We start from the raw sequence: 26,982 nt of genomic DNA on the forward strand, positions 1-26,982 counted from the left end.
TTGGCTCAAGCAGTGGCACGCTTGCCTGGCATGCGTGCAGCCCGGGTTCGATCTTCAGCACCACATACAAACAAAGATGTTGGGTCCGCCGAAAACTAAAAAATAAATATTAAAAATTCTCTCTCTCTCTCTCTCTCTCTCTCTCTCTCTCTCTCTCTCAAAAAGAATGGGATTCTTCCCCCATGTACAAGCATATTACTTTTTCAATTAAACAAAAACTAGTAACTTTAGACTCTGCAGAGTTCCCACTAGATGCAGCCTCCTGATCATGAACTTTTCAGTATTTGGAACCATGAGCCAAATAAAAAAAATTTTTTTTTGAATGCTAGGGATCAAAGCCAGAGCCTCCTGCATGCTAGGTAGACACTCTACCATTAGGCTATATCCCTACCCCATCCCTCTTTTAAAATTTTATTTTGAGACAGGGTTTTGCTAGGTTGCCCAGGCAACCTTTTTTCTTTATAACTTAAAAAACCAAGAACACAGTCATCCCATATCATTATATTCCTATCAGAAAAGCAGGTGAAAACATATCAGCTGAAGACAGAAATTCCAAGGGAAACAATACTTGCTTAACTATCATTGTGACTTTAAAGTCCAAAACGGATACTCTAGAGCAAAGACAGTTTTTGGTCCTTAAATAACTCCCATCTCTTCCACCACTCTTGAAATTAATGAGAACAACAGGGACTAAAGACTCAAGTCCTCTTTCCAGACTTCACATTATCCAGCTGGTAACTGTCAGAATCTAGGAAACGAGTTATTTTTTACCTTCTCTAAAAGTGTGAGGAATGTTCTTACACTTGAATTGGTTGGGATAAGGACTTTGGGAGAAAGAGAATAAAAGGATGACAATTATCCCTTATAGTGCTTCCCTTGTCTCACTTACCTATTTCTTTGGACAATTTATTTTCAAAGTTGGGAGCAAACACAGAGAATCTTGTGCTCATTAGGCAAGTATTTTATCACTAAGGTATACCCCGAAATCTGGAGATCACTTATTTCTTTTATCTTAACAGCTTATATGTAGACAATTGACAAAGCACAGTTCCACTTCCTCATTAGTTCTCCTAACAACCCAGTAGACGAGTATTTTAAAATCAATCTAGATGAGCCTCAGAGGTTTGGTTGCCTAGTCCTATGGACTTTCTGTCATCATCCCTGCTCAATCTTCCTGCATAAGGCTCCAGATATTACATTATCCTAGCCATTGCTAAGCATCTGTGCTCTTAAGTTCTGTTACTCTAGAGTGACAGAGAGACAAGAGTCATTTAAGGACAACAGACAAGATGTAATTTTCCTTTTGGGAACAAATTTGAGTCAGTCATTTTTTTAGACATTGTTTCTTTGTTATGCAACCTGAGAAAATGAAATAGTGGGCCCTATAAACAGTATCTTACCAATACTGAGTACGTACCATGATAGCACATTATCTAGAATGAGTGAGGCACTGGGTTCAATCCTCAGCATACGTTAGTTAATTAATATAATTAATTATTAATGATAATAAAGATATTGTGTTTACAAAAAAAAAAAAAGACTAGACACATTACTCACTTTATCCCACTTACCTATTAAACCCAGGCCCTTCACCACCACAATAGATATTTAGTGAAGGGAAGCCAGCTGCTTAAGGCCATATAGCTTCTATGTTCCCATGTCAAACAAAGATTCAAACCTCAGTTTCTAGCTCTGCAGTCTGTAGTATATTGTGCTACATTGCCCAACAAACACAGCTCTTGGAATTTCATGGTTTGTTAAAGTTTTTAAAAATACCCAACACAACACAGAAGTTCTTAAGCAGGGGTAAGTTATGTTAGAGAGGGGAGGGTGGGAGGTGGGTCTGCTATCCAGCTAATTTTCTCATGTTTACAGTGCCTCACTTCTCTAAAATGAAATTAAGTTTCAGAAAGAAAGATGGGGGCAATGTGAGCCAATGAAGTAACAGGCTGATTGGAAGGTAGTCCAAGAAGGTCTGCCTTCTGAGGTTGCCAGGCAACACATGTAAACAGTACAGGATCATGGCCACCAACTACAGTGCCAATCAGGTAAGTTCTTTCTCCACTTCTCTAACATTAAATTTTGCCTTCCCAGTTCTATCTTTGGCCTGGCTTCTCCCATAGGATTCTGCTTTTTGAACAGACAGCTGACAGTGGGCTGATTGGGAGGGTCCAGAGATAAACAAAAGGTGTCTCTGGGTTCAATTTGTAAGACGAAAACCAGAGGTCAGAATTCTTTTCAGTAACAGGTCAGAAAGTAAATATTTTAGGCTTTGCTACCAAGTAGCAAAGTCAAGAATATTATGTAGCCACTTATATAAGAGAAATACTTCTCTGTAAAATTTTTAGCAAAATTCAAAACATAAAAACTGAGCACAGGGGCTGGGGATGTGGCTCAAGCGGTAGCGTGCTCGCCTGGCATGCATGCGGCCCGGGGTTCGATCCTCAGCACCACATACCAACAAAGATGTTGTGTCCGCCGAGAACTAAAAAAATAAATATTAAAAATTCTCTCTCTCTCTCTCTCCCTCATCTCTCACTCTCTCTTTAAAAAAAAAATTAAAAAAAATAAAAAAAAATAAAACTGAGCACATCTTTTTTTTTTTCTAATACTAATGAAAAAAGTGGAATTCTTTCAGGGTGAGACAATATTTTGCTTAATTGGTATTAATAGTGTTCCATTTTGGCAAATCAATTGCAACATTTATCTAAATCATTCTTAGCTCTCAGGCCATCCAAATACAGGTAGTGATGTGGATTTAGCCCATAAGACATAATTCACCAACTCTTGGTCAGCACTGCTCAATAAAAGAGTGGGAGTCACAAATATAATTTCAAATTTTCTAGTAGCTACATGAAAATTAAAATTAATTTCAGTGTTGTAATTTAACCCAATTTAAATCTAAAATATTTGAACATCTAATCAGTATTTTTAAGTTATATTCAGATATTTGATTGTACTATGTCTTCAAAGTCCTTTATATTTAAAAAGCTCTCGATTTGGACTAGTCATATTTCAAGTGCTCAATAGCTACTTGTGGCAAGCCCTTAGTTTTAAAATCTAAAGAACTATGTTTAATGCTGGGCATGATGGCATATGCCTCTAATCCCAGCAATTCAGGAGGGGCCTATTCATCATTTCCTAGGTTTGGGGCTTGTTTTTCTTTTTAAAGTCATGCTGAGGATTGAACCTAGGACCTCCCACATGCTAAACAATCCCTCTCCGGCTAAGCCTATATCAGCCCAAGCTTGGAAACTTTTAACTTGATACGAATTCTCATTTGTCTCTACAGTATGAAAAAGCTTTCTCACCTAAGATTCTGCAGAACTGGTCTCCTGCCAAACCAACAAAAGAGGTATACCATGTTTGTTGTGATCCTTTACATTATGCTCTCTGTAATCCTATTACCCCTTTTTAGTCTTCTCTAAACTTCCTGTCCTCTACTCCCCAGATTCTAGTTCAAGTTCCTCAGATATATCCTCCCTCTATTGTACTAATAAGCATTTCTCTCTTCCACCTCTACCCCAGAAAATCTCTTCCCATGAAGGCTACACCCAGATTATCGCCAATGATCGTGGTCATCTGTTGCCTTCAGTGCCCCGTTCCAAGGTGAGATACCCATCTCCATTCTTATCAAGAAAGGTTGAAGAACTGAGGCATAGAACTGGGAGACTGCAGGCACTCTCTTAAGAAATTAAAATTCAATCTAATTCATGTTTTGAGTATGCCAAACTCCCAGCTAGTTTATCTAATAGGAAAGAGTTGTGCTTAGCATACGAATCTATAAGCAGATGAATGAACTGTATAAACAAATGTCCTTGGGTGATGATACTTGGGGGACTCTTGATCCTCTTAGCCTAAGGATACAGAATTTAGAAGGAAAATGTTGAAAAAAATTCCTAATTGAGGGAGAGGGAAAAGGCAGGGGAGGGATTATGCTTTTAGCCTTGTTTCATTACCATGCACTCCCTAAGGAAGAAAAATGGAGAGAAGACAAACAAAGGTCCTACCAATAGGAATTTACAGGCAGTGAGAAGCCCTGAAGAATCCCTTTTCCTTTTAGGTAAGTCCCTGGGGTACTTTCATGGGCACCTGGCAAATGCCTCAGAAGATACCTCCTGCTCGAGTGACCTTGACTTCCCGAACAACTGCTGGTGCTGCCTCCCTCACTGAATGGATACAGAAAAATCCTGATTTACTCAAGGCCTGTAATGGGTTGCGTCCTGAAATCTTAGGCAAGGTATTTATTCTTCCTACCTAACCTGAAATCCCATCACCTCCAACCTCAAAAAATGTCTATTGTTATGCCAACATTGTCCCAGCAGGGGGAACCCTAACCATTCTATCTTGTCTAGTCCCTAATCACTTTTTCTGAGGCCTGAAGGGATGAACTGTGGATTTATTACCAGCCTCTCAACATAATAGAAAATAATCTAATCTCAAGGGGAGGTTAGGAGAACCAAATTTTTATTTGAAACCTACCAAGCATGGTGGTGCAGCTACAGGGGAGGCTGAGACAGGAGAACTGCAGTTGAAGTCCTATCTGGGCAATTTAGCAAGACTGTCTCAAAATAAAAATAAAAAGAACTGGGAATGTAGCTCAGTGTAAAGCACCCATGGGTTCAATCCCTAATGTGTGTGTACACAGACGCACACACAATCAGAAACCCAACTTTCTGCCCATGGTAGGGGAATAAGGGAGTCAGGATTCTGAGGTGGATTGGGAATATTCTGGGCCTCACCGGAAACATGTCTGTTCTATTCTCTTCTCAACAGCCCAATGATCCAGAGAGTCAGAAGAAACTCAGGAAGAAGTCTATCACAAAGACTGTACAACAAGTACCAAGTCCAACCATAATTCCAAACTTTATAGCTACCAATCCTAATCCCCCAGATCAACCCCATAGCCCACATCCCTCTGCAGGTCATACTCCAGGTCCCCAAAGCCCAGTTAACTCTCCAGGTCCCCAAAGCCCAGTTAACTCTCTTAATAGTCCACCTAGAAGTGCAGGTGTGCTGGAACACTGAGAGATAGCGGAGATACAGAAATATACTTAGATTGAGTAAAGTAACCAAAAACACCTAGTCCAAAATGTGGAACAGAGAAATTTAAAACCGGAGTAAAGGCAAATTTAAATAATAAATATTGTTTGTTGAATCTTTTACTGATTTGGATTTTCTCTTTTTCTTTTCCCCCTTATGGTGCTAGGGATTGAGTCCAGGGCCTCTCATATACTAAGCAAGGCCTCTACCAAGTAGCTATATGCCCAGGCCCAGGCAGTTTGGCTGCCTCATGTAACCCATAATTAGGAAGGTTGAAAGTAGAGGTGAAAAAAAATTTACAATGGTTTGGGGTACAAACATTTCCACAAGACTGAGTTAGTTATACTCAGAAATGACCAAGAGAAAACTGGCTTAATTTTATAGCAAAAGGGAAGACCCTCAAAAAATCCATTCTTGCCCTTTATTTTTCATTCTACTTCAAAATCTGAAGTAAAATATATAGAGAGTATGTTTGAAGAAGGTGGTAAGGAAAGATATGGAGGGGCTCAGGGTATATCCCAGGGGCAGAGTGCTTGCCTAACATGTGAGGCCCTGGGTTCACCACAAGTAGAAACAACAAAAAAGGGTATAGAAATCCAAAGTAGAAGACATTATCCTTATCAAAGCAAAATTATACAGTTTGGAAACTTAAGTATGGAAATGATTAGAAGACACAAGAAAAATAAAATGAGGGAGCAAGTACAAATTTATGGTTGAAAAACAATCATGATGTCCTACTACTCGACTCTTATTAATAACTGGACTGGTGACAAGCCACCAAAAAATTCAAGAAGTAGAGGCTAGGGCTGTTGCTTAGTGGTAGAGCACTTACCTAGCATGTCTAAGGTTTGGGTTCTATTCCCAGTATTGAAAAATGAAAGTCAAAAAGCCTCCGATCCATTTTGCAGATTCCAACATGCTTATCATTGACCCTGTTCTGCATCTTCCTGGCTGTTAAATTTAATGCCCTTGCCAATCCTTCCCCAGTTCCAAAGCCAAATCATTCCCTCATGAATACTCGTACCTCACTCAAAGGACAAAGTAGATGCGAGCTGGATTAAGCTGGAGGAAAGCTGCAAGGGGAAGTGATCATTACTTAGATGGAAGACTGGGAACTGGGAGAGAAAGTTAAGGTAGCAGTTTCCACTGTCTTAAGACCTTCCTATCCAACTGACACCAGTTAGAGGTTACTGTTATTCCTCTCCTACCCTCAGGTTTAACTAGTTGACCAACAAGAGCCATCTCTTTCCAGGCAGTGACAAAAGCTTGTAGTATCAGTTACTTGGAGGCTTAGGTTCCACCATGCGACCAGTGCACTGGTTTCATTAAAGAAGTTCTTGGCATAAAAGTTAGCTAGTGAGATCGAATAAACACACAGACTCAGTTACCTTTTTCTATGACCAGGTCCGAGACAGCCCCCCCTCTGGTTCTCAACTAGAACCACCCAGTAGGGCAGCAAGGATTACTCAGGGTTAGCAGGAGAGAGAGAGAGAGCACGCCAGGGAGTGGCCTTTTATTGGGGAACAAGAAATTCAGGGGAGAATTCCATCCAATGAAGGTTGAGGGGGGCAGCACTCCAAGGTCAGGGTCAGTGGTCAGGCACACCCCCACACGGACAGGCTCTCGCACCAGGAAAGGGTCGGGAAAGCTCCGATACAGTTTAGCCAGAGCGCCTCAGATCCAAACTGGGAGTTGCCCAATCACGTGTGAGAATGGCTCCCCACACCTTTAGGCAGGAGGATCCTAAGTTCAAATACTAGCCTCAGCAATTTAACAAGGCCCTAAGCAACTTAGCAAGACCCTGTCTCAAAATAAAAAGGGATGGGGATGTGGCTCATTGGTTGAGTGCCCCTGGGTTCGGTCCCTAGTACCAAAAACAAACAAAACAAAACCCCCAAATTTGCAGTCTATCAAAATAGTACTTCTGCCAAGGGATTTAGGGGCCCAAAGGCCAGACCTATATGGGTTATAAAAGCATTAAATTTAACCATTATATACATATATGGGGGGCCCTCAGATTTCAATACCCTCTTGACCCCCTAAATCTTAGGTCATCATCCCTTAGCTGGTCCTATGGTGAGAAAATTTGCTGAACTGTAATATGAGGCATATAATTCTCTATAGGATTTTGGAGCCTTTAATAACCTAAAAGTTCTGCACATGCTTAGCTTCTTTTCCTTTTCTGTGGAGGCTTCTCTGTGATATTTGAATCTCTGGCTAATCAGATTTTCAATCCATGAAAATTTCTAAATGGTCAGTTGTAGGGTCCCTCCTGGGAAAAATTCACTAGTGGGTATAAATGCCTGAGACCTGAGGGAGGTAAAGGAAAAGTAATTTTCTTGATTTCCTTAGATTTCAAGGAGAGTCAGAGATAAAATGAGTGTTTTAATTCAGTTTCAGAAAAAGATAATACATGAACTTGGATTAGAAAACATGACATTAAAAGGTTTGCTTTACCAGAAATGCAAAAACAAAACAAAAACCTTCATTGCAGTTGATGATAATTTTCTTGATCTTCCTCTTGCTATATATCTTCTTCCCGAAATATCTACTCCAAGAACCAACTCACCCTCTTTATCTCCATGTAGCTGGGCCTGGATAATTCCCTACTCCTACCTATCTCCTTTCAGTCACACTGTGTGGGTGCTAAAGGCCCTGGGCTCTGACCAATGAACAGAACTGTCCTTTAAGCCAGCAACCCACAGGCAGTGGCACCCAAAGCCTCACCCCCAGTTCCCAGGGCAGAGGCTACAGAGCTGGCATTGTTTCCACTGTCTTGGGAAGAAGGAGCCAAACGCTGACCCTCAGCACAAATCAAAGTCCAACATGGAAAGAGAATAAGGGCTCCTTGGCTCAGAGTAGGCTGTGAGCTGTGGGCAGGAAAAGGGAGTTTTTGCAGCCACTCCATCATTAGAAACAAGGGGAAAACTGGACCTTTTTCTACTATTGTGGTTCTACAAGCTACTCTTCTGAGTTCCAAAGGGATCTGCAAGCACAAAAGGGTTTAAACATATTAGGAGAACTTTGTTCACTGGAGATAAGAGTGACTGACAAACAGGAAAGTAAATCAATGTAATAATTTGTAGGAAGATGATGCTGGGATCTTCAGTTCTTCACATGGCTGCCAGCCCCAGAGAGGACAATACAGTAAGAACTAAGACGACCACTCCAGACTGGTAGAGTTGGGTAATCTTCAGGCCTTTTCCTAGGTCCCACATCTGTAGAAAAAGGAAAAAAAAAAATTAAAAAAAAAAAAAGTCCCCCCCCTTCCCCAGTACCCAAGAACCTGGTCACAGCAACTTTCTCAAAAACAAATTATCTATTGGAATAGGCACCTCCTTTCTGCATGGGGAAAAGCACTTAACATCTTCAGGTTTGACCTTTACGCTTCTCAATATGGTACTTAAAATCCACTTATCCCAATGACAGAAAATCAAGTCCCACTGTGTGGTGGTGGTAAAAAGAGTATTCTCTAGAACTGCCACAGAACCTTCATACAAAAGCTTCGCCACAAAACAGATAAACCTTTTTCTCCTGTCAACATATGTAGACCACATAGATCAGTGTTTACTGAACTGTGTTTCTCCACATTGTTCTGCATAATGTTGTAAGGCATTATATTGAGTGGGGGGAAGTTCCATGGTCATATAAATCTGACAAACATTTGACTGAAAGACTCTCAATTTATTAATGTGTACCGTTAATCTTGAAAAGGGGGATACAATATTCATGTATGGTCAATCACAAAATTCCTTTTTAGAACATCGATCAGAATATTAGTATTTTAAAGAATACTCTGGGATCTAAAATACCGTTTTTCAATTTTGTTTTGACTATGACTCCACTAATATCTTCCAAATTGGAACCAGGTAGTAGAACTCTGTGTATAATATACCAAAAGTTCATGAAACAACAAATATTTACCCACACTAATGTGTACTGCATTTTATATTTTCTATTTTGGGTGGTAATAACTCACTAAATTTTCTACCCACCTAGTTGAAACCACACTTTAAAAAACACTAGTCTAAGTTGGGCACAGTGGCACACTCCTGTAATCCCAATGAGGCAGGAGGATTCAAGTTCAAGGATAGCCTCAACAATCTAGTGAGGCCCTTGACAATTTAGTGAGCCCCTACTCAAAAGAAAAAAGACTAGGGATGTGACTCAGTGGTAAAGTGCGCCTGGATTAAATCCCCAGTACCTAAATAAATAAATATATGAGTCTAGATTCTTGTACTCTAGGGATATTAACATATTACAATCTAAATTACTATAAGAGCCCCTGGGGGAAAAAGTAAAAGTTTGCCCAAAGTCTGAATTTTATAGACTCGTATAAAATTAAATTGAAGTCACTTTGGGGAAAAGTTGTAGAGAGACCCAGAAAAAAAAAACAAGGTGAAAACATTCCTTTACCTACACCCCCAATTATGTTCTACTTAAACCAGATTAGGAATCAAGCAGATTACATAGTATCTGTAAGCTGTTTTGCTTACAGAGGCACAGTGTTGAGTCCTACTGGATGGTGGGTAGTAGGAAGGATATTCTCTACGATGTTCCTACTCTTTGACATCAATATCTTTCTTCATTCCCCCATTAGATCTTCCAACAAGGCAAATACCAAGCTCAGAGGCCAAACACTAAACACTGCCATAGGAAATAGTTAAAATGCTGAATCATACTCAGAGCTAGTACTTTTTAGAAGAAAAATTTTAAATTTAAAGGCTTAAGAAAAGCCTTTAGGCCAGGTACAATGGCACATGCCTGTAATGCCTGTAATCCCAGTGGCTCGGGACGGCTAAGGCAGGAGGACTGCAAGTTCAAAGCCAGCCTCAGCAACTTAGTGAGGCCCTAAGCAATTTAGCGAGACTCTGTCTCAAAATAAAAAAGGGCTGGAGATGTGGCTCAGTGGTTGAGCACCCCTGGGTTTAATTCCCAGTACAAAGAAGAAAAAATTTAAAAAAAGAAAAATGAAAAACCTTTAGGTTCATACATCTCTTACCAAAAAAATTCCTCTCATATGTAGGAACCAGGGCAGAAAAGTCCTGAGTTCCGGAATTCTGTAAAACCTCTCTCCTTGTAACAGTGGTCCACTTTATGCTTTGAATATAGCCCTTGCTGCTCTGCTACTGTAACTTATTTTTAAAACTGTTTCTTTCTCTTCCTCTCACCCTGTTCCTTCCTAATCTCTCCCCCTCCCTAATCTCAGGGGAAACAGAATTATCTTTCTTCCCCATCCCAGGCAGTTATCTGTCCTTGAGTACATACCCACCATAGGAACAAAGTAATCCAGACTTTGGGGATGGTACCAGAAGATCTCAGAAATGACTATCTCCCAAATGAACAAGTGAATTACAACTCCAGACAGAGAACACATAGAATGCAGCCTTTGAATCACCACTTTAAAAGCCTCCTGTTCCTGGTGATGGGCAGAATCACAGCCTTTGGGACAGGAGTCCCCTATGTTTCTCCTTTGCTAGCAAAGCAATAGACCTTTTTCCTTTTTCTCAAAACTGTGTCCTCATTACTAGATTGGTATCAGACACAAGAACTGAGCTTTTGGCAACATTCCTTCCCTCTCCTTCTCACCAGGATGTGGATGGAGGAAGCTGATCAGGGATTTTCTTTAGAGAACTTTGTTCCTTGGAATAAGAAGTCATTAATGGAAATGCCCTTCCTCCCCACTAACTTTCCCTCAGGGAAGTGAAAAGTCATTTTAAATCAAACCAAACACTACCCTAGGGAACAGTTAATAGATACATTTAATTTAATAGGTCATTAAGTCTGTTTTATTTTTTTTTTTCTTTTATTCCATTGAACCACCTATAGGAAATCTGACAAGTGCTGCATCTCTCTAAGACTCTAATGTGGAAGGCAAAAGCATCTACCTGACACTTGGCTCAGGTTTAAATGTAATGGAAAACCAGATTTTTTATTGTTTTGTGGTTCTACGGAATGGACCCAGGTCATTCTACAACTGAGCATTACATCCCTAGTTGTTTTTATTTTTTATTTTGACATAGGGACTTGCTAAATTGTACAGGTTGGCTTTGAACTTGCAATCCTTCTGCCTTGGCCTCCAGAGGAGATGAAATTACAGGTGAAAAGAAAATTTTAATTGTCTTTTTGGGGAAGGATACAAGACTAGGAGTAGGGAGACTGACTTAAAAAGCTTAATTCCTATATTTATTGATTATTTTGGGCATTGGACATTGATTGGGGTTCTCTACTACTGAGCTAGATCCCCAGTACTTTCTTTTTTTTAAAATTTTGAGATAGGGTCTTGCAAAGTTGCTGAGGCTGGCCTCAAACTTGGGATCCTTCTGCTTCAACTCCCTAAATTGCTGCTGGGATTACAGGTGTGCACCACTGCACCCAACCCTCTTCATTTTCTTCATGAGAAGGACAGAAACACCTGTTCTGAATTGACACCAAGGCCATATAGGAGGCAACAGGAACAGTCTACATTCCACTAATAAAAGATTCTTAAACCCAAGATAAAAATCTGGGATCCATGGCACCCAGTTTCTGTTAAAGTTGCCCCATTCTCTATAATCACTCAAAAGCAACAAAAACAGTTAATATAATTTAATGTCAAGCTAACAAAAGCTAATATAAAAAGACTTGTCACTTTGTGTTGACAGGAATGGTAAACTGAAAGCAGCAACCATGTTCACTTAACTTATAATTGACATCCCCAGTATTTTAAACAGTGCTTGGCACCTAACAGGTACCAATTCATATTTATATAATAAATATGCTCCTATGCCAGATGAATGATTTGGCTTCAGGAGTTTCTTTTAATTATATTTTTCTTAAAACTGGAAGAATTCATACTGACAGCCTGCGAGTTCCTGCCTGGACTATACCTGATAAGGAATGCTGAGGAGGTCTTATTTAACTTTCCCCCAGAGGACCTTGAGTGAAGGTCCAGCACAACTAACCTTAAGAATAGCACTGAGGGTTTAAAGTATTGCTCAGTTGGTACAGCATGTATGCTTAGAATGTGTGAGGCTCTACGTTCAAGCCCCAACGTCAAAAAAGAAAGAAGAAGAGCACTAAACTCAACAATGAGGATCCTCTCAGCCTCTCCACTCCCATCACTCAGAAAACAAGCAAATCCATAATCAACTTACCAAGTGTCGAATTCCATTCCAGGTGTGATACATGAGAGGGAAAACAAGTGCAAATTTAGCTGTGTGGATCAGTGATGGTCCCAGACTCAGGGATTTCACAAATTCCAAATATGACTCGAAGTTTCCAGGGAGCAACAGGGCTGACAAGCCAAAGAGGTAGACCCCTAAGAAGAAACAAAGAGCCCATCACAATTGCATACCAGTTACAAGTAACATAATGTGTAAAACAGGGTACCATGAAAGCTCCTGGAACCTTATGCAACTCTGAAATACATGTTCAAGTTTACAGTGGCAGATTGGTTAAGATGCAACCTGATGGTAATCTCAATACAAAGTTTTCTTTTTAATCTGTGTATTTGGTACTAGGGATTGAACCCAGGGCACTCTTCCACTGAGCTACAAACCCAGCCTTTTTTTATTTCATTTTGAGAGAGGGTCTTGCTAAATTGCCCAGGCAGGCCTCAAACTTGAGATTCTCCTGCTTCAGCCTTGGATATTGGTAGAGGCCACTATGCCTGGCACATTGCAGTATGTTTAATAGATTATTCCTCCTTTCAACATCCTGCTTTATAACAACCTTTCCTGACAGAAGTAGTCCTCTTGCTGTATCATCATGTCAGTAAGAAAGACAGTGTATTTTCTCCAAGGAAAGGAGCAAAAAAAAAAAAAATTAAGTGACTTGGGAGGCTGAGGCAGGGGGACCATGAGTTTGAGGCCAGTCTCAGCAATTTAGCAGGACCCTGTCTCAAAATTAAAAATTAAAAGAGCTGGGGATATAACTCAGTGATAAAACACTCCTGGGTTCAATCCCTAGTACTATTAAAAATTTTTTTAACTCAAAACGGATCATAAACCTAATTGTTATATAATTAAAATATAAAACTCCTGCAAACCATATGTCTGATGAGAAACTTTTTTTAAATGTACAGACATTTATCAGACGGTATTCTTTTTTATTTTGTACTGGGAATTGACCCAGGGGTGCTTTATCACTATATCCTCAACCTTTTTTATTTTGAGACAGGGTTTGCTAAGTTGCTTAGAGTCTGGCTAAATTGTTGAAGCTGCCTTCAAACTGGTGATCCCCCTGCCTGAGTTTCCTGAATTGCTGGAGATTACAAGCATGTGTCACTGCACCCAGATATTTGGTGGTATTCTTGAGATCAATACTTGGAAGGAAAATAAGCAGGATTTGGCAAATTTAATAATTAAGTTACTGAGGCTGGCCTTGAATTTGCAATCCTCCTGAGTCAGCCTCCTGAGTTGCTGGCATTACAGATGTGCACCACTGTGCTGGGCTTAGAAACCCAAGCATTTATTTATTTATTTTGCAGTGCTGTGGATCGAGCCCAGGGCTTCACAAATGCAAGGCAAGCTCTCTACCACTGAGCTACACACACACAAAACAAAAATCCTGAGGCAGGAGTACTTCAAGGTCAAAGCCAGCCTCAGCAACTTAACAAGACCCTAAGCAACTTAGCAAGAACTTGATTCGAAATAAAATATAAAAAGGGCTGCGGGTGTAGCCCAGTGGTAAAGTGCCCCTGGGTTCAATCCCTAGTACCTAAATAAATAAATAAGAAAACGCTCCAAATGACTATTAATTAATGGATGTGTAAATTAAACATGATATGCCAATACCACACCAATAAAAAGAAATAAAGTAGGTCCATACTATTATATGAATAAACTTTGAAAACATGCTAAGTGAAAGAAACCAGTCATGAAGGACAATACATTATATAATTCCATTTATATAAAATGTTCAGAATAGGTAAGGGTATGGACACAGAAAGCAAATAAGGGGTTGTATGGTTTGAGAAGGATGCAGTAAGGAGTGACTGCTAATGGATAATGAAGTTTCTTTAAGGAGTAATAAAAATATCCTAAAATTAATTTGTAGTACAACTCTGTGAATGTATAAAAATCACTTAATGATACATTTTAAATACGTAATTGTTATGTGGTCTGCATAAAGCTCCACAAAGCTGTTAAAAGAAATAATCTCTTAGTTCCTATCCTTACATATTTCCCTCAGCAACTACAGAATGATTCTAAACAGTAGGATGAAAGGGCACACCTGCTGAAAATATATAGGGTTATTTTAATAAGCATTTCCACTCAAGGCCACTCCATTTCCACTCAAGGCCAAATAGTGGTTAGAATCATAACAATTCAATTACCAGGAACCATCTCTCTCTTTTTTAAAAATATTTAAAATATTTTTTAGTTGTAGATGGACACAATACCTTTATTTTATTTATTTTTATGTGGTGCTGAAGATCAAATCCACGTGTGAGGCAAGTGCTCTACCACTGAGACATAACTCCAGCCCAGGAGGAACCTTCTGATATTAATGTTATTGATATTGTTGTGCCAACTCCAAGTCTTAAGAGAACATGAAACATTCATAAATGGTAGGAAATGGAAAGCAGGACAGAGAGAGTATGATTTTTAGAGGCTTGTTCTATTTTCACATGTAGCAGACACGTTCTCTTTTATTTCTTTGACATGTTTTTGTGGGGGGTACCAGAGATTGAACTCAGGGGCATTTAACCACTGAGCCGCAGCCACAGTCCTTTTTGGTATTTTATTTAGAGACAGGGTCTCATTGAGTTGATTAGTGCCTCGCTTTTGCTGAGGCTGGCTTTGAACTTGTGATCCTCCTGCCTTAGTCTCCCGAGCCTCTGGGATTACAGGTGTTTGCCATTGTGCCTGACTCACTGACACTTATTGAGGGCATACTATGTGCTAAATTTGTGAAAGGAAAACCAAGCCCTCATCTCTGACCTTAAGAAGCTTACAGTCTAGTAGATATATTTAAATACATCAACCTACAGTACAGAGAGATAAGCACTATAACAAAGGTATATGTGTGCACAGCATGTTATGAAATAAAAAGTAAAAAAATCAAAATCCATCTAGTAGGAGGGGGAGAATATCAGTATCTCCAAAGGCTTTTTCTCAGAGATTTACTCAAGCTAAGTTTTGAGGAAAAAATAGAAAGCTGGTAATTGGGGAGAGGCAGGATATGATGTTCAATCATAAAGGTCCTTATGTGCTAAACTACAGAGTCTAAGTAGTCTTTTTGGTCAAGGATAACAAGTAGATTTCATCTTGGTGCCAGAGTTCATCTCAGTTCCAATTTCTATCAATTAGCAATATCTATCTAGAGTACAACAGTAAGAAGGCTTCTTAGGCCATATCATAGATAGAAAAACCTGCCATGCCTCAGTAAGAGGGAGAGTTACTTGAGGCAAATATTACCATAACTAATGGAACTGGAGAGTCATTAAGCTGCAGAATGATATGGTCAGAGAGGTCCTTTAAAAAGATAAACGTGACATCAATGGGGGATAAATCAAAGGACAGAAATAAGGTAGGAATTTTGAATAGAAAACCATGTTAATTCTAAGTCTTAGTTGATAAAGCTTAAATAGTTTAAATGGACAAAAAAAGACTTAAAGGACTGCAGAAAGCCATCTGTGAAATACATGAGGATCTTCTCTGGGCATGGTAACCAGGAGAGATAGACCTGGCACTAGAAACCTTCCATGGCTCTCTGATGTCAATAGATTGCCTAATGCACATGACCATTCCCTCCGCTCTGCTGGGACAGTTCCTCATAGTAGTTCGGGAGATGGGCATAACCCATTAGGAACTGAACAGCCCACTTTTAATCTTTTTTGGAAAAGGACATTCTATAGAATATCTTTGATGTTCCCCCATATAAATAAAGCAGGAGCATGATCCATTTGATCTAGAAGCTCCATCAGTCTCATCAGCTTGTCTGTTCTGCCTCCACGTTCGAAACTACTTTCTGTGTCCTGTGGTTTTTTTTCCCATTCTATTTCTCTTAGTTTTAATTTGTCAGCCAGCCCATTGCACCAAGGGGAAACCACCAACAAAAAATGCAGGTTGTTTTCAGTTAAGTTCACTTCAGTAGTATTTTTTAAATAAATTTTAAAAAATTTAGTTGTAGATGAACACAATACCTTTATTTTATTTATATGTTGCCGATGATCAAACACCATGCATGCAAGGCAAGCGCTCTACCACTGAGCCATAACCCCAGCCCTCACCTCAGTAGTTTTGATATGCTTGGGGCTTGATATTGATTTGGGGAGGAGGGGGAAGATAGGTTCGTTTTAGAGTATGTTTATATACCAGGTGCTTAAGAAACATAAAAGTGAAGATGTTCAATAAGCAGCTAAAGGTCTAAAGCTAGCTGAGTTTTGATTTAAAAAGATGAATTTGGGGATCATTTGCATGTAAGTGATAAGTGAAGTTTTAAAGTGTGGAAGGGGTAATTCAGGGAAAGTAGAGTTAAAAGAAAAATAGGCAGCCGGGCATGGTGACACACATCTGTAATCCCAGAGACTCAAGAGGCCAAGGCAAGAGAATCCCAAGTTCAAGGCCAGCCTTAGCAATTAGTGAGACCCTGTGTGGAGAAAGTGGTGACTTGGAATATGGTCTTTGTCTGCTTTGGAGCTGTGGCTGTACTTTTCTCTGGGAACTTTCTGTGTAAAGGTGCAGGGCAAGATTGCCCAGGAGCTATGGTAATGAAGCCCTGCCTGAGGAAGTTTTGGGTACTGAATAATAACATTCTTGACCTTGAGCTCAGAAACAGCTGCTAGGGATACAGAATTCTGAACATAACAAGATAACCAGTATATCTTGCAAGTGGGGCAAACTTCAAGCCTGCTTGCTTTGCAGGAACTCTGGACAATGGGCTTCCTGGGTGCAGCAGGATAATAACAGGATGTTCCTAGCATTGCAACAGTAGAATAGCTACAATAATGTTTCTAGGTCTGTAACTTTTTAGTGCACAAAGAAAGAAATCCCTATGGTTTTAACTTCCTGATTATGAGACCCTATATAATAAACATGATGAGCTAGCTCTGGGTCACTGGGTCACTGTTCCTCCATCAGAGGTCAGTATTCACCTGGTTCCAGCTTTCTCTCTGTGTTTGTGTGTCTCTTAATCCCCCATCGCCTCTTGCTGGTTTCTAGGGTTCAGCAGTGCAAGTTGCAGCAATCCTGTCTCAAAATAAATTTATTTATTTATTTTTTTTAAAGCTGGAGCTATGGCTCAGTGGTACAATATCCCTGGGTTCAATCCCCACTTCCACAAAAAAACAAAAACAATACTGGCACTGGCAAAAAAAAAAAAAAAAAAAAAAAATTAAACCAGTGGAACAAAAAAACAGAGCTGAGAAATGAATCCATGAATATCCATGAATGTCTGAGGTCAACTATGATTTTTGACAAAGATGCCAAGAGTACATCATAGGAAAATAATAGTCTCTTCTTTAGTGTATATGTGAGAAGGGAGTGGTACTAGAGCCCAGGGGTTCTTTACCACTGACCTACTCCCTCAACCTTTTTTTTTTTTTTTCTTTTTTTAAATAATTTTTTAGGACAGCATCTCATTGAATTGCTGAGGCTGGTCTTGAATTTCTGATCCTCCTACCTCAATCTAGCAAGTCACTGGGATTACAGGGGCGTGCCACCACACTTGGCTAAAAATAGTTTCTTTTTGGGAAAACTGGCTATCTACATGCAGAAGAGTAAAACTGACCCCTATATCACACCATATACAAAAATTAACTAATAATTATACCAAGCTAAAAAGCTTCCGCACGCAAAGGAAATAACAGTGTGAAAAGATAACTTATGGGGACTGAGAGAAAATATTTACAAGCCATACATTTGATAAGATTAATATTCAAAATATAAGGAACTCAAACAACTTAATAGCAAAACCCAAAAAACCCAATTTAAAAAATGGCCAAGAATCCTGAATATATATTTTTTCAAAAGAAGACATACAAAATGGCTAACAGATACATGCAAAACTGTTCCACACTGTTAATCATTAAGGAAATGCAAATCAGTCACACGGTCAGAACAGCTACTGGCAAAAAAGAGGAAAGAAAAGTTTCTCAAAGATGTGGAGAAGAGGGAACCCTTGTACACTATTGGAAGGAATGCAAATTGCATAGCCATTATGCAAAACTGCTTGGCAGTTCTTCAAAAAACTAAAAATAAAAATTTCATATGACCTAGCAATCCTACTTCTGAGTATTTATTTACCCCAAAGATTTTAAATCAGTTTTTTAAAGAAATGTCTGCACTCCATTGTTTACTGCAGCACTATTTACAATTGTCAAGTAATGAAATCAAACTAAGTATCCATCAACAGGTAAATGGTTAAAGATGAATGATTAAAGAAAACATTTCTCTCTCTCTCTCTCTCTCTCTCTCACACACACACACACATACACGAATACTACTCAGCCTTCAAAAAGAAAATTCTATAATTTGTGACATGGATGGAACTGGAGAATATTAAACTAAATAAAATAAGCCAGGCATAGAAAGACAAATGGTGTGTATTCTCATTGATTTGTGTAAAATAATCAAACTCAAAGAAGCAGATAGTAAAATGGTGGTTATAGAAACTAGGTTGTAAGGGGAGTGGGATCATGATGGTCAAAGGATACAGAATCTCAGAAGGAATAGTTTTTATTTTTTATTTTTCAGCTTTATTGCAAACATGTTCAATAAAAAAAATAATAATAGTGTATTGTATTGTATATCTCAAAACTGCTAAAAAAGTTAAAAAAAAAAAAAAGCCAAAATCTTATCAAGGAAATTTGGGTGAACTCCAGGTGATATGCTTGGAATTGTGAAAAAATTTTTTTTCCTTCTTTTGGTACAAGGGATTAAACCCAAGACACTTAACCACTAAGCCACATACATCCCCAGCCGCCCTGCTCCTTTTTTTATTTTTTTGGTACTGGGAATTGAACTCAGTAGCACTCAACCACTGAGCCACATCCCAGCCCTATTTTATATTTTATTTAGAGACAGGGTCTCAACATGCTTGACCACTGTAGTTTGGGTCACAACTCTTTTCCTGTTTTTGTCTATTTAAATATTTAAATAACCTACCCTCATTAAAATATAAGAATATTTCATCTTTCTACTCTTGACTGGAATATCCAGTATATTAGGTCTGAATTTCTGCATAACAATAATCAGCTGAAGATATACATATATCAATGTATATCTCAGGAACCCTGACAGAACCCTCAATACTCATTAATGTGTCCCCAACATTGAACTAGATGTCGATTATCTCTATACTCAGAATTTTTTGTTTTAGGAAGGAAAAAGGTACAATTTTTCTTATGGTTGTGTCTCTATAAAAAGTGGAACAGCTATGTATTTCACTTGATTACTCATCTGCTTTACTCATTTAAGTTATCTGCCTAGCCTTTGTAGATTGTGAGATTTCAAAGTTATGCTTTTGCATTTTTCTAACAAAACCAAATCCCAGAAACATTAGCCCTAAGAGTTTTATTTTGCTCTAGCTTTGTCTTAGATACACTAACGTAATCTTACGTATATATCACATATTTTTCTCCTCTCCCCTACAACAAGGTCCTACTAATCTTGGCAAAGTTTGGGAGATTGAGAAAGAATTCTGCCTCCCCTACTACCTATGCTTAAGCTCACTTAACTTTTCAAAATCTAAATTCTCATTTATAAAATGGAAATCGTATCTGTTGTAAAAATTTTTTGGAAGTGAAATGAAAGTGCTGGTAAAAGTAAAAAGACTAAGCATTCTTAAGATACTATTATTTTCTCTTCTACTTCTTGCTCCAATTCTACCAACTATATCTCTGTCCTTAATCTAATTCTTCCGGAAGCCTGAGATCAATATTCAAACCATTCAAAAGCTTCAAAAATTTCTCTTGATCAAGGAGCTCAGTTTCAGGATAAAATATTGATTAAATTCTAAGCAACAGACATCAGTGCACTAACACCAACCAAATGTATTTGTTACTCCCAATCTGATGTCTGTAAAAGAATACTCACTTTTCCATAACTGCAAATATGCACGTTATGGTTCCAGTGTTGTGATTTTATGAACTCTGGAAGATTTATCTCCCTATGTAGGGAAAAAAGGATGGAAATTATAAGGTCTGACAGGGCTATATTACATTAGTAAGTAATTATAGATATTTGTGAATATCTATAATTATAAATTATAATTATAATTTATTTATAATTATAAATACATAATTTATAATTATAAATATATTTCCACATATGTGTAAAAATATTTCCATTTATGTGAATTTTTTCTCCTAGTGCTGGGGATCAAACCTAGGTCCTCACACATGCTAAACAAGTGCTTTAACAGTGAGCTACATCCTCAGGCCTTTTTATTTTATTTTGAGACGAGGTCTCACTAACTTGCTAATGCTGGTCTTGAACTTGATATCCTCCTGCCTCAGTCTCTGGAATGGCTGTGATTACAGGCTTGTACCACCACTTCTGGCTATGTATATATTTTTCAAATGATTATAAATTGGTAGGACCAGGTGTTTGGATATAACCACTTAGTAAACAAAACTGATACTTCTTTTGACTTAAAAAATTACTGAAGACACAAGGGTACCATAAAGTGAGATAATTTGAGAAGGTTTAGGAAGACATTATGACCCAACGGAGTTTTGTCTTTGATAGTCTGGGTAAATAGGAAGCTAGAAGATTGAAGGAGTAATTCCACCATTCTTTGATTTTCAGTACCAATACAAAGTTTAGAAACTTCAAATGCCACTTACATTGCTTAGACAGCAGAGCAAACTCAGCCCTGATCTATGTACTAAATGGTACAGCAGGCTAAGAGCCAAGGCCCAGGAATGACCCTCTAAGCAATACCCCTAGAATACGAGGCTGTGATATGGCTGCCTTATCACGGGAAATACTACCTTCTCTCACATAATCTGCCACAGCCAAACCCAATGAAAATCCTGAGATGGGAATAACAGTGTCTTTAGCTTTTGCTTTTCCCATGAATCAAATTATATTGATTGTCTCTCGCCATGCACAAAAGTTAACTCAAAATGGATCAAGGAGCTTGATATCAAATCAGAGACTCTGCGTCTGATAGAAGAAAAAGTTGGCTCCAATCTACATATTGTGGGGGTCGGGCTCCAAATTCCTTAATAGGACACCCATAGCACAAGAGTTAATAACAAGCATCAACAAATGGGACTTACTTAAACTAAAAAGTTTTTTCTCAGCAACAGAAACAATAAGAGATGTAAATGGGGAGCCTACAACCTAGGAACAAATTTTTACTCCTCACACTTCAGATAGAGCCCTAATATCCAGAGTATACAAAGAACTAAAAAAAAAAACAAAACAATAGGATAACAAATAACCCAATCAACAAATGGGCCAAGGACCTGAACAGACACTTCTCAGAGGAGGACATACAATCAATCAACAAGTACATGAAAAAATGCTTACCATCTCTAGCAGTCAGAGAAATGCAAATCAAAACCACCCTAAGATACCATCTCACTCCATTAAGATTGGCAGCCATTATGAAGTCAAACAACAACAAGTGCTGGCAAGGATGTGGGGAAAAGGGTACACTTGTACACTGCTGGTGGGGCTACAAATTGGTGCGGACAATTTGGAAAGCAGTATGGAGATTCCTGGGAAAGCTGGGAATGAAACCACCATTTGACCCAGCTATTCCCCTTCTTGGACTATCCCCTAAAGACCTTAAAAGAGCGTACTATAGGGATACTGCTACAGTGACGTTCATAGCAGCACAATTCACAATAGCTAGACTGTGGAACCAACCTAGATGCCCTTCAATAGATGAATGGATAAAAAAAAATGTGGCTTTTGTACACAATGGAGTATTACTCTGCACTAAAAAATGACAAAATCATGGAATCTGCAGGGAAATGGATGGCACTAGAGCAGATTATGCTAAGTGAGCTAGCCAATCGCTAAAAAACAAATGCCAAATGTCATCTTTGATATAAGGAGAGCAACTAAGAACAGAATAGGGGGGGAGAGCATGAGAAGAAGATCACCATTAAACAGGGACGAGAGGGGGGAGGGAAAGAGAGATAGAAGGGAAATTGCATGGTAAAGGAAGGAGACCCTCATTGTTATACAAAATTACATATAAGAGGAAGTGAAGGGAAAGGGGGAAAAAACAAGAAAGAGAAATGAAGTACAGTAGATGGGGTAGAGAGAGAAGATGGGAGGGGAGGGGAGGGGGGATAGTAGAGGATAGGAAAGGCAGTAGAATACAACAGACACTAGTATGGCAGTATGTAAAAAAGTGGATGTGTAACCGATGTGATTCTGCAATATGTATATGGGGTAAAAATGGGAGTTCATAATCTACTTGAATCAAATGTATGAAATATGATATGTCAAGAGCTTTGTAATGTTTTGAACAACTAATAATTAAAAAAAAACACAAATTATACTGATTAGTTTAATCAATACAAAAGAAAGACTGTCTCCAAATAAATCAACTATTTCTTTAAACTATTTTACTATACAACCCCATATTAATGTTTTCAAGATTAGTTTTTTCCTTTCTTTTTGATGCTGAGGACTGAATTCAGTGCTTCCTGCACATTAAGCATATGTTCTAACACTAAGCCACAACTTGGCCTCAAGATCAGGATTTGACAAAAACACTACTGAGTCTGAAATAAATATTAAAAATCAGGAATTTAAGCAAAGTAGGGTGGTACACTCCTGTAATCCCAGCAACTAGGGGGGCTAAGACAGAAAGATCTTAAGTTCAAGGCCAAGGACAGCCTAGGCCACCTAACAGAGACCTTCTCCCAAAATAAATTGGCTGGAGATTTACCTTGGTGGTAGAATATCCCTGGATTCAATCTCTAATGCTGCCAAAAAAAAAAAAAAAAAAGGTGCAGCATTGGTGGAAAGAATCTGAATTTAGGTTTCAAGTCCTAGCACAGACATTTAAATACTCAGTAAACTTGACTAATCCTGTTTTTGTTTGTTTCTTTAGCCAATAAATGGCTATGGCAATAAATTTATTTGAAATAGCTGGTATTTTCTGATGGGTTGATTCCTTAAACACACAAACAAAATTTATTTTACATATGTATAAAAAAAGTGAAATCAAGTCTCTGGCTATACTCAGAACAGAGGTTATCTCTGAGTGGTGGGATTATGGGGAAATCCTCTGAACCATACATTTCTGTCATATTAATTTTCTGTCATTATAATGCTTTTATAATCAGGAAAGAAAAAGTTTTTAAAATATTGCCTCTAGTAGGTCAAGGTGATCTGGAATCATTATACAAATGCCAACCCAGACATGAATTGAAGAGACATAGGTTAGCTGGATGCCTGTTTATTTTTTCCCACAAAAGAAGCTCACCTCTTCAAATAGGTGCATCAGTTAACTCAATCAAAAGTTACCTTAGCCAATTTTTCCCTCATTACATGTGAGAAACATATGAGATGAAATTAAATAAAGGATTTCTTAGATCTTCCCCCGGTATATATAATGTTCAGTATACTAGGAATCAGGAAATAGTCCATACTCTTAGAACACGAGCGCCAAAATAGACTCCTCTAACAGTAAAACAATTGAAACTGAGAAGAACAAAGCTACTGAAGCTGTCCCATCTAATCATTAAGAAAAATTAAATGGCGCTTTTGCTTAGCTGCCAAGACCAGCCCCTGCTGGCTCCACTGCAGTTAAGTGCTTTATACAGAACTGTGCAAACTGTAAGTCTTATTGCCACTTCCAAAAGTCATCAAAAGCTCTTTCAGACACTTTTTCCTAGCAAGCTGCTACAGTTATCACTGCAAATGAAATCGAAAACATCTACAAGAGTTGTGATAAAGCTGTCCAAGTGATGATTAAAACTCAGGTTGAGAGCACCTGATTGCTCTTTTATCTAACTAGGATGTAATCTGCCCATTGTTCCCTTGCAATGTCTCTTGGGTCAGGAGTATTCATGCACTGAAGAAAAGTAAAATATTTTTGAGAGCATATTCTCCTCTGGTGACAATCAGTTTTTCAAGTCATCCCATTTTGGCGATGCATGAACTACAACAAAATAGTCATAATGTGCAAAGGGCTGAAAATGAGATTTTTTTCCTAACCACAAATGATCAGACATTTTCTGAGATGTACCAGATTAACTATTCCAATTATTAATGTAGCCAGGAATGGTGATACACTTCTATAATCCCAGTGACTCAGGAGACTGAAACAGAAAGATCACAAGTTTGAGGCCAGCTTAGGTAACTTAATCTCAAAGTAAAAAATAAAAGAGAGGGCTGGGGATATAGCTCAGTTGTAAAGCACCCTTGGATTCAATCCCTGGTGCAAGTATATATATATATGTGTGTGTGTGTGTGTGTGTGTGTATAATAATCACCATGAGGCCTGTATTAGGAACTTTAGTATTTAAATTCTCACAATGATAACTAGGCATTATTATATGTAGAAGAAAATGATGATCTAGTATATTGAAAGGCAACCTACTCTTCTCAATTTCTCTCCAAGGATCTCAATGGTGACAAGAATTCTTGATGTATTTTTTTTATAGTCCAAGTCTACCTGGTCTTTAATTGTCTAAATTAAGACTACAGTACATAAAGCAGACTGCAATGAGTTAGTATATACGGCAGCAGCTGGGGAGGCTGAGGCAGGAGGGTCACAAGTTCAGACAGCCTCAGCAAAAGGGAGGTGCTAAGCAACTCAGATCCTGTCTCTAAATAAAATAAAAAATAGGACTGGGGATGTGGCTCAGTGGTTGAGTGTCCCTGAGTTCAATCCCCGGTACCGCCCCCTGCCCCCACCCCAAATTTAACAGATCAAAAAATAAGAAGGAAAAGAAGAAAAAAAAAAAAAAAAGCAAATCAGAGCAAAGAGTTGTGAGACAAATGTCATCCAAGCCAAGGTGAGGCCTGATAAATCAGAATCATTCACCCATGTGTCACAAGACTACTTCTCCACGGTCTGGAAAATTGGTGTTCTCTGGGTTCAACTCTCTACCCTTTCATCACCAGTCCCTGGCATTCACTTTTTGCATTTTCTTTTCTCCTTCCTACTTATTCCTCTCTGATTGTCACCCCCAAGATCCTCTACCCCTCCCAATGGGCAAGCCAAATCCAAATGCCTACAAAAGCCACACAAATATGTAAGTCAAGCAGAACACAAAAACACATATTATTTTTAATGGACGCACAGTAATCATACACGCTTACGGGGTACAATATGATGGTTTAATCACATATACATTGTGTGATGACCAAATCAGGGCACTTAGCATTTTTAACATTTATCATTTCTTTGTAGTGAAAACATTCAAAATCCTCTCTTCTACCTATTTTGAAACATGTGATACATTACTGTTAACTATTGTTATCCTAATCCAAAACTTTAAAATTATTGGAAGAAAACATATTTGGGAATCACCTTATGACATTAATATAGGCAAGAATTTTTTTGGATAAGACTTCAAAAGCTCAGGGACCAAAAGCAAAAAGAGACAAGTGGATTATATCAAACCAAAAAAAATCTGCAACAAAGGAAACAATTAACAGAGCAAAGAAACAGCTGACAGAATAGAAAAAAAGGCAGGGAGTCAAGTCATATCCAGAATATATAAGGAACTCAACTCAATAACAAGAAAACAAATAATCTGATTTTGAAAAACTGGCAAAGGACTCAAGTTCTATTTTTTTTTCATTACAGTATGACCAAGCAAAATACATCTGTTGACCAAATATGGCCCACAGGCTGCCAGTTTTTACCCTAAAATAGAATATAATAGTACCAACTAGATTCCTGCCTTACTTAATTCAATCACATTCTGGTCCCATGTCTCTAACATTATTTGGTCATCTTGGTTTATTTAGTTAGTTTTATGGAGGTATAATTGATACATTCAAAACTATACATATACACTGTATACATCATATACATTGTACAAACTGTATACATTTTAATGCATTTGGAAATTTCCTTGATGTTCTCATCTGTACTACAGTATGTCCATAAACTTTCAGTTTATTCCAACAGACAACAAATCATACTCATTTCATAATAATTTATATTAATTTTACAATCCTTAAATTCTAATTGTTGCTCCCATATACAGTAAAAAAGTATTATCTACATTTGTAAATGAAATATCTGAGGCTGGGGGCTGAGGTTGTGGCTCAGTGGTAGAATGCTTGCTTTGCACATGTGAGGCACTGGGTTTGATCCTCAAGACCACATAAAATAAACAAATAAACAAAAGTACTATGTCCATATTCAATTAAAAAAAATTTTTTTTTAAATATTATCTATCTGTTTATCGGAGGCTAGTACTAGGGATGCAGCCCAGTGGTAGAGCATTTGCCTAGCATGTGCAAGGCACTGGGTTCAATCCCCAGCACCAAAAAAAAAATAAAATAAAATAAAATTAAAAAATAAAATTAAAGGCTCAAGGAACCAAATAACTTGTCCAATATCTGACAACTACCTAGTGATAGAGTTGCATCTGAACTCAGATCTATCTCATTCCAAAGGTTTTCATCCTCTCTATACTACCTCAGTCTGGAATGATCAGAATTCCTAAGGTGTAACAGATAACATTTAAGAATCAATAAAAAATGTCCCATCTCAAGAAAAGCCCAGAGGAATTAAAGGATCCCTTTCAGAAGTCAATAGTTACTTTTTTTTTTTTTTTAAAATATTTATTTTTTAGTTCTCAGTGGACGCAACATCTTTGTTGGTATGTGGTGCTGAGGATCGAACCCGTGCCACACGCATGCTAGGCGAGCGCGCTACCGCTTGAGCCACATCCCCAGCCCATCATTAGTTACTTACAAATCTATTAGTTCTTTGGCTTTTCTAGGGGGAAAAAAAAAAAAAGAATGACTAAGCAGCAGGTTTGCTTATGAATTAAGGAAATCTCAATCCAAAGTT

General features: G+C 38.3%; 2 protein-coding genes across 3 annotated transcripts in view; one reads left to right on the forward strand and one right to left on the reverse strand.

Annotated features, from left to right (window-relative positions):
* The first annotated feature begins 1,917 nt into the window (after positions 1-1,917).
* Cfap126 (cilia and flagella associated protein 126) lies at positions 1,918-5,163 on the forward strand. Its single transcript, XM_040287305.2, has 5 exons — positions 1,918-2,048; positions 3,293-3,355; positions 3,529-3,609; positions 4,064-4,240; positions 4,777-5,163. The coding sequence occupies exons 1-5, from the start codon at positions 2,022-2,024 to the stop codon at positions 5,026-5,028; spliced, it is 600 nt and encodes a 199-aa protein (XP_040143239.1). The 5' UTR covers positions 1,918-2,021; the 3' UTR covers positions 5,029-5,163.
* Positions 5,164-7,415: 2,252 nt separating this feature from the next.
* The window catches only part of Sdhc (succinate dehydrogenase complex subunit C), a 44,138-nt gene continuing 24,571 nt past the window's right edge, over positions 7,416-26,982 (reverse strand). For both annotated transcript variants that reach the window (XM_005341856.5, XM_021721140.3), the window contains 2 exons: positions 12,180-12,343; positions 7,416-8,261 (listed from right to left, as the gene is read on the reverse strand). In XM_005341856.5, coding sequence (XP_005341913.1) covers positions 8,157-8,261; positions 12,180-12,343 — 269 coding nt within the window. In that variant the 3' untranslated portion in view covers positions 7,416-8,156. The remainder of the gene's footprint in view (positions 8,262-12,179; positions 12,344-26,982) is intronic.

The sequence above is a fragment of the Ictidomys tridecemlineatus genome, chromosome 11 (assembly GCF_052094955.1).
Source record: "Ictidomys tridecemlineatus isolate mIctTri1 chromosome 11, mIctTri1.hap1, whole genome shotgun sequence".
In the NCBI taxonomy this organism is placed as follows: Eukaryota; Metazoa; Chordata; class Mammalia; order Rodentia; family Sciuridae; genus Ictidomys; species Ictidomys tridecemlineatus.

Bases quoted from the DNA above. Each gene is read 5' to 3' on its own strand.
- Cfap126 (XM_040287305.2), top strand. From the start codon at position 2,022: ATGGCCACCAACTACAGTGCCAATCAG. The intron at 2,049-3,292 runs GTAAGTTCTTTC...TTGTCTCTACAG, and splicing joins CCAACTACAGTGCCAATCAG to TATGAAAAAGCTTTCTCACC. The intron at 4,241-4,776 runs GTATTTATTCTT...TCTTCTCAACAG, and splicing joins GTCCTGAAATCTTAGGCAAG to CCCAATGATCCAGAGAGTCA.